The sequence below is a fragment of the Dromiciops gliroides genome, chromosome 5, assembly GCF_019393635.1.
Source record: "Dromiciops gliroides isolate mDroGli1 chromosome 5, mDroGli1.pri, whole genome shotgun sequence".
In the NCBI taxonomy this organism is placed as follows: Eukaryota; Metazoa; Chordata; class Mammalia; order Microbiotheria; family Microbiotheriidae; genus Dromiciops; species Dromiciops gliroides.
The window spans coordinates 91,164,914-91,173,313 of record NC_057865.1 but is presented as its reverse complement, the minus strand read 5'-3'; the positions used below and the strand labels follow the sequence as shown (position 1 = coordinate 91,173,313).

At 40.7% G+C, this 8,400-nt stretch overlaps 1 protein-coding gene across 1 annotated transcript; it reads left to right on the top strand.

The window, feature by feature from the left end:
* Positions 1-1,043: 1,043 nt before the first annotated feature.
* CCT8L2 (chaperonin containing TCP1 subunit 8 like 2) lies at positions 1,044-2,690 on the top strand. The gene has a single exon (XM_043965012.1). It carries the CDS (start codon positions 1,044-1,046, stop codon positions 2,688-2,690), a length of 1,647 nt encoding a protein of 548 aa, XP_043820947.1.
* The last annotated feature ends 5,710 nt before the right edge of the window (positions 2,691-8,400 follow it).

Sequence of the window (8,400 nt, the reverse complement as noted above, 5' to 3'; positions counted from 1 at the left end):
TATAGTGAGCACTTAATAAATCCTTCCTCTCTCCCTCCCTTTCTTCCTTTTTTCCACCTCTCCAAAAGTCTATCCAAAGAAAATTTGGCTAAAACGTCTATTTTTATCTCTAGATCAGTCTGTCTTTCATATCTCATATCTGTTTGTATGTAAATCATCAGTTGTCTTTTATTCCCTTGCCTAGTCCAGCCTTTTGCTGTCTCAATATTGTTTTGATGAATTGCACATGAGCACACAATCAGCCAGTTATAGACTCACAAGTCTTAGAATCTGAAAGACAAACAAATCAAGAGCCACTTTAAGGAACCTGATAAACAGGCACAAGTTGAAGTGATTGCCAACAAAATATTCTCAATCTCTCTCTCTCTCCCCCCTCCACCCTGCCCTTTCTCCCTCCCTCCCATCTCACACATACACACATAGAAATGATATACATAAATATAGATATATTTACATGTGTGTAGACATATATGAGTGTATATATACACATCCATCCTTAACACTTCCTTTTCCTCTGTTACCTCCAAAGCTTGGAGATTCTAGGCTGGAAGCTCAGATACTACTACACAATATTGGCCTCTGCTACTCAAAAGGACTACCTTGAATTCCAAACAGCCTTCTGTGATCTCATATCCTGTTTCCCAACCCCCCACCCCCAACCTCAACTCCTGGTTCCACTTGTCCTCTGTGACTTCATCCTGCAGAATTACAATTGAAGAAAGAATTTCACTTACTGGAGTTTAAGGGGTCTTAACAGCCCACTCCCTTCCGTAAGTCAATGGGGGGGGGGGGTTACTATATCTTCAGAGTCAGAGCATTATGGTCTTCCCAGGCCAAGGACCCTTCCCATGACATCATCAACTTCCTAGGATCTAAGCCACTAGATCCTATCCATTAAGACTTCTCCAAATTGGCGTTAACAGTGTTTGGTGGTGGGAATAGGAATTGGCGCATGTTTGCTACCCCAAGACCTTAAAGACAAGAAATATTAAATTCACACAGACCTTTTGCCCCCATAGTCTTCTTTCTTCTCTCTTCAGGCCATGGCAGATCCGGACCCCTCAGCAGTAGACCTTCCACAGGTGCTGGATAAGGAGATAAAATGTCTGAGCAAACAAGAGAAATCCTTGCTGGGCAGTGTAGCAGCGGTCAAGACCTTGGCTGGTATTCTTCGTGGCTGCTATGGCCCTTATGGAAGGCTGAAGTTTCTCGTGACATCTCAGGGGGAAATTGTCTGTACAGGGTATGCGGCAACAATCCTTGGAGCCTTGGAACTAGAACATCCAGCAGCTCAGCTCCTCAGGGAAGCAGCACAGACCCAAGCTCAGAACAGTGGCGATGGAACCACCTTTGTTGTTCTTCTGGCTGGGGCTTTGCTTGAACAGGCTGAAGCCATGGTACGGGCCGGCCTGCCCCACTCGCGTGTCCGCGAAGCATATGCTATGGCGACCAATGAAGCCTTGAATATACTGCCCACCTTGGTTGTTTGCTCCCTAGATTCTTTGGAAGATCCAACTTGGGCCCTCCGTTCTGCAGTATATACCCACTCTCTCTCCCACCCTGACTACTTGGCAAAGTTGGTGACCCAAGCATGCCATGATTCCCGGGATCCTGATGGAAGCTTTAACCCTGAACGCTTGGCAGTATGTTCAGTGCCTGGGGCAGGTCTGGGTGACTCAAGTCTGATACCAGGATTGGCAGTGTATGGAGTACCGTGTGGGAAAATTACAGTTGTACTTGGAGGAGCCAAGGTGGCACTCTATTCTTGCCCTTTTGGCCCTGTTAGCCCCCATACACCTGCTGCTGCACACCTCACTTGCTCTGAAGACTTAATTAACTATAAGAAAGGAGAGGAAAGAATGGCATCAATGCTAGTGACCCAACTTGCAGCTAAGGGTATCAATGTGGTGGTGGTATGGGGACAAATAAATGAGATTAGTCTACTACATGCTGATCAGCATGGCATCATGGTCGTGCAGGCAAAGTCCAAGCGGCAGGTGGTCCAACTGAGCCATGTCATGGGTATAACTATGCTGCCTCTCTTGATGCCTCCCCTTGTAGCAGGGCAATGCCTTAAGGTATATACAAAGGAAATGGCACTGGGATTGGCTGTGGTATTTGAATGGGAATACTTACATGCACCTGCTTTCACTGTGATCCTTCGGGGATCCACGGCTGAAGGACTAAACGGAGCAGAACAGGCTGTTCATCATGCCATAAATGCCTATGCACAGCTGAGTCAGGACCCCCGCTTGCTACCAGGAGCTGGGGCAACAGAGTTGGCTCTGGCTAAAAAACTTTCAGAACTGGGAAGCCAATTGGAGGGGCCCAATGGTCCTGGGATCCTTGCATTTGCCAGGGCTCTTAGGTCACTTCCTGTAATCCTAGCAGAGAATGCAGGCGTGCAAGGGGCAGATGTATTGGCACAACTTCAAGGACATCATCAGGCTGGGAACATGGTTATGGGAGTGGGGGATGAAGGGACAATAAATGTAACCCAGGAAGGAATATTTGACCCCTTCATTGTCAAGACCCAGGGCCTACGGGTGGCAGCTGATGTGGTGTTGGAACTAGTGACTGTAGATGATATCCTGATTGCCAAGAAAAGTGGGCAGTTTATCCACCCAAAGGACAGGGATTCTGAATCAGATAATCTAAAACAACACCCAACCTCCCTCAATAACAACTAACCCTTGGAAGAAATAAGTTGGCAACTCCCTCAATAAATGGAGACCGCCAAGGAGGGCAGTACCACACCCAAAATGAATTGTGTACCTCATTTATTCCCTCCACATTTTGTGCCACTAAAGGCACTTATTCTAGAGAAGAAAGGAAGAAAACAGAAATATTTGTCACCTTTCTCCCAATTTAGTTCTTCCTTCCTCAGTCTCCAGTGTTTGCTCTTTCACTTCTCAGTCTGAGAGCCTGCATCCCTCCTAACTTGCCAAGGAATCAGTAACTCCATCTCTCTCCATCAGACCTTGTTTCCTCCTCAGATTTGGGGCATATTTAATTTTAATTCAATAAAACTCTACATCTACAAAATTAAGAGATTGAACTAGATTTCTCTTATCTCCCTTCCAGCTATAAATCCTATGGCCTTTAAAGTATTTACTGGGTGCCTACCATGCACCAAACATTGTAAAGGTGCTGCAGGGATGCAAAAGAAGCATATGAAGTTCTTGTGCTCCAGGCTCTTATAATCTAGTTGGAGAGACAAACCATACACACAAGTAGAGTACAATACAAAAACCCTGATAAAGTAAAAAACTGACTATAATCAAAAACCTTGGGCCTTTCCTAGAGAGGATTTGGGTCTCATATATGCATTTCTCATATACATGAAAATAAAGGGAAGTGCTTCATCAAAGGGTTAAAAAGAGCACTCACTGGCAGCTAATGGGCTGTATATGGTAAAGGGGAGGGACAGCCTGACCTGCTTTTCCATGGTGACAATGGAGGGTAATGAGCTGATTGTATGTACAGAAGCCTCAGAGCTTTAGCCTCAGCTGTGGTTACCTTCTCGTTCCTCCTAATGGTGCCTCCTTATAGTTCAATCCCTATGCACCAGGTATCTGGTCCCTAAAGGGACCAGGAGATTGATATAGAACAGAGACCTTAAATTCTCCATGTTCTATGATTGTCCTTATCCTAACATTGACCATTACTCAGCCTTATGACTTTGTAAGTGTTAAGATTCTGAATCTTGTCCAAGCATCTCAGAGCTGAGAACCCAAGTTCTTACAGGGCTTAGAGAATCAACAACATACTTCTCCTTCTCCTCTTCCTCCTCTTCCTCTTCTTCCTCCTCTTCCTCTTCTTCCTCCTCTTCTTCCTCCTCCCCTTCCCCTTCTCTCCCCCCCCCCCACCTCCTCTTCTTCTTCCTTCTCCTTTTCTTTAACTATGCCTTTTCCCAACTTCAAAACCAAACACAATTCTGGGTTTGTAGTTTCAAGGGAGCCTTTTTCTGCGGAAACTGATAGCAGGTAGATTTGTTACTAGCTGTTTGGTCTTTGCCAAATCTCTAGCTCAGCTACATAGCTTCTGGTTATTTCTAATACCAGCTTCTATAAGTAATGTAAGCAGTCAGAGAGGCTGGCAAGGAATATTAGAGGGAAAAAAAATTGACAGTTTCAGGGTCCACTGTAAGAAATTAGTTGTCTGTCATTGATTGGATGGGGTAGGGAGGTATAAATAATTCAAGATCTTAGGAAGAAAAAAGCTGATAACTCTGTTGAGAACAAGCAATCTACATCCATGATGTAATGATGTAGTGATATTAAATCAAATATCACTGATAAAGATTTGCTATCCCAAAATATGAGTAATTAACATAAAAATATGACTAAGAATCAATCCCCAATAGATAAGCATATAAAGGATATGATCAGTTTCCAAAAGAAGAACAGGAAATTATCAACTATACAAAAATACTCCAAATAATTAATGAGAAAAATTCATATTTTAATACTCTGAGGTTTCACCTCACATTGTATAAATTGGCAAGACAGCAAAACAGTGGAAACAGCCTTAAGTTGATGGACTATAAGTGGATAGATATATCAATAGACTATTGGTGGAGCTGTGAATTGATCTAAACATTGTGAAAAACAATTTGGAGGGGCAGCTAGGTGGCACAGTGGATAAACTACTGGCCCTGGATTCAGGAAGACCTGAGTTCAAATACAGCCTCAGACACTTGACACTTACTAGCAGTGTGACCCCTGGGCAAGTCACTTAATTCTCCTTGCCCTGCAAAAAAAGAAAGAGGGGCAGCTAGGTGGCACAGTGGATAGAGCACCGGCCTTGGATTCAGGAGTACCTGAGTTCAAATCCGGACTCAGACACTTAACACTAGCTGTGTGACCCTGGGCAAGTCACTTAACCCCAATTGCCTCACTAAAAAAAAAAAACAAACAAACAAAAGAAAGGAAAAAGGGGAAAAAAAAACAATCTGGAAATATGTGAGAAAAGTGGCTAAACTATTCATATACTCTGAGAAGAGAGCACATATACCTTAAAGAGGTCAAAACTATTAAAAAGGGTCCAAATCTTACAAAAATATTCATAGCAGCACTTTTTGTGATAGCAAAAGACTGGAAATAAAGTATGTGACCATTGATTAGAGAATAAATGAACAATCTATGTTTTGTGAATGTAATAAAATATTTTTATGTAGTAAAATGATCACTGAGGAATCCAGAGATACATGTGAAGATTTGTATGAATTGATGTAGACTGAAGCAAATAGAACTAGAGAAAAAATATGCTTAATGATTATAACAATGTAAGTGAAAAGATCAGTAAAAGGAAGCTGAAAATCAAGTAATTGTGCCTTCCTCTTAGAAAAGAAATGGGAAACTATTAGAGCAGAATATTGCATATGTTGCAAGTTATATCCATTTTACTTAACTTTTTATTTTTACTAGGGAGAGTTCAATTTGGGGATTGATATCCAGAAATAAGGATGATATAAAAATGAAAGGTATTAATAAAACTAAAACAAAAAAATTGAAGTCAGAGTTGGAAGTAAGTTTGAAACATCCTTGCACCATAGATGCTTCTCAGAGTTACAGGTAACACAAAGCTAAGAAAATCAGCTACCTTGCTGAATGACAGAATCAAGATACAAAAAGATCTCAACAAGCTATAACTTGGGGACAAGATAAAATGTAATGGGCATAAGTTAAATATAAATTTCAAAAATCAACTACACAAGTACAAGATAGGATATATGTCATGCATTCACTCATTCATTCAGAGATAAGCAGCCAGAAATAATTGAGATATATGTGAAGCTGTCAGCAGAAAAGTATTCAAAGGAAGCCAGTTAGTAGTTCTCCTGAGAAGGATCTGAGGGGCTTTAGTAGACCGCAAACTTATTATGAGTCAAGGGATGATATAGGAAATGAGGAAGAAGGGGAGAAGGAGGAGGAGATGATGATGATTTAGGAAGAACATTGATGAGTTGTAGAACATAAAGGGGGCATGAAAGATGGTAAAGAGAATATTTGAAATGGTTGTTGAAGGAATTGAACTAAGATTATTTTAGCTTGGCAAAAAGAAGATATAAGTGAAATATGACAGCTGTCTTCAAGCATTTGAGGGACTGTCACACGTATATGGAGGTAAGATTTGATTTGTTCTGTTTGGCCCCAGATAACAGACCAAGGAGAAACTGGGAAGAAATTGAAGAGAAGCAGATTAAAGAAAGGCTGTGGGATAATTAAAACTATCCCCAAATCTAATGGGTTCTCCAAATTCTTCATTACTGGAAGTCACCAAGCAATGACTAGATGACTACTTGTTTGTTATGTTGTACCTCTAATTCCTCCTGTTGTAGCTATCCAAGTGCCACAGCTTTTATCCTATTTCCAGCCAAATATGTGTTTCTAAGCTAATATCTGATCCTAATACATTAGGAAAGTATCTCTATTTTCATGTGGACATCTCAAGAATGCAAAATTGACCTTAGCATAATGCCTGACACACAGTAAACCTCTGACAGAAGTTTTTTATTAATTAATTCATTCCATTCATTCATTCACTCATTCTGAAATGAGCAGCCAAAAAGAACTGAGGAGTATGTGAGGCTGTCAGCAGGAAAATATTCAAAGGAAGCTAAAGTTAGAATGCCTGAAAAGAACTGGGCATGGGGATTACAAGTAAATGGTTGGAAACCAGAATACCTGGATTCAAGGAATGGAAAATATCACATAGGGAAGAAGGAAAGTATTTTAAATGACTTGTTTTAGTACTAGTAACAAAAGTTTGCCCACATTACCACATTTTAAACATACACAATTTCCTGTATTTCTCCTATGTTTTGAGTGTTTCTGGAGAGGAGACAAATTTGTAATCATTTATCATATAAACATAATTGTAAAATAACTTAGTCAATTGTCCCTCATTTGCTACCAGCAGAGCTTGAAACCAGTAATTTGTAAGGCCAAGGAAAGAGAAATGTCTTGCCATGAAGATTTGGGGGCAGCATACTTCCAATGGGAATCTTTTTATAATGTAGTGCATATCATTTGGTATAATCTGATGCATTTCACTGGCAAACAGAAATAATGCCTCTTTAGATGTTTCCTTTTGAGTTGGGGTAACTCATTAGCTGGATCAAGAGGGTAGTGCTGAACTTCTTCAGGTTACAAGAATATATTCCCTAGCCTCCAACTGAAAGATAGATTGCTTCATTTAGGACCTCTTTTCATTTTATTACCTCACAAACTTGGTGCTTTACCATTACTAATGTTATTCATAAAAATTATGATGAACTTGTGCCCAACTATTGTTTCATGTACAGTCAAACTAGTATAGTGGGGGAAATAATAACAACAACTGTGAGAAAATAATGGGTTTGGGGATGGGGGGGGGCCCTCTTGAGGGGATAATATTAAGATTGATTGGATTGACTTTGCTGATTAACTCACTTAAAGTTAACTTAATTAAAACCATACCTACCTGAAAGCCTGGCCCTCAGAGTGTGTGTGTTCTCTGAACTCTCACCTCAGTACTTCTGCTCATGGACCACCCTCAAGTCCAGTAAACCAATAGATTTGAATGATGCTAGCCAATTAGCTTTGAGCAGTGTGGAAGGGCCGCCTCTCCCCCCACCCAGAGCAAGATTCTAGACAGACATGCTCTATCCTCCATGGATGGTGGAGGACTTGGAGAAAGAAGGAAGCCAAGCTAAGCTCTATCTCTCCTCTAGGGTAGATAGGCTTTCTTAACTTTCTGAACCACGTGTTCTCTCTTTACTAATATTTGGTATGCTTTAATAAATGCTTAATGCACAAAACTGGTGCTAAAGCTTCTAATTTATAAGTTACAATATATTAGAAACCCCAGCTAACTTTCCCTAAACTTGGGACGGAATTAAGGCAACCATATAATTTTAAATGCCACATATAGTGGGGAAAATAACAACAACAACAACAACAACAACAAAACACCAAACACCTGACTTCAAATCAGAGAGCCTGAAATCAGATCCAGGTTCTGTTAGTAATTTTGTGACATTGGGTAAGTCAATTAACTTCTCTGAATCTCAGGTTCTCCATCTGTAAAATGAAGAGCTTGGACTAGATAACCTCTTATGTACCTTTTATCCATAAAATTATGATATTGATCTTTAAAATTAGGGCTTCGAACTAGAATATTCTTTTTATTTATTTATTTTTTTTGCTGGGCAATGAGGGTTAAGTAAGTTGCCCAGGGTCACACAGCTAGTAAGTGTCAAGTGTGTGAGGCCGTATTTGAACTCAGGTCCTCCTGAATCCAGACCTGGTGCTTTATCCACTGCTACACCTAGCTGCCCCAAACTAGCTCTAGATCCTAGATTTAATGTGTTAAAGGGGAGCTAAGACTTCTCATTTTTGTGAGGTTTAAATTTGT

Excerpts from the sequence above, each read along its gene's own strand:
- CCT8L2 (XM_043965012.1), top strand. The coding sequence starts at position 1,044 with ATGGCAGATCCGGACCCCTCAGCAGTAGACCTTCCACAGGTGCTGGAT.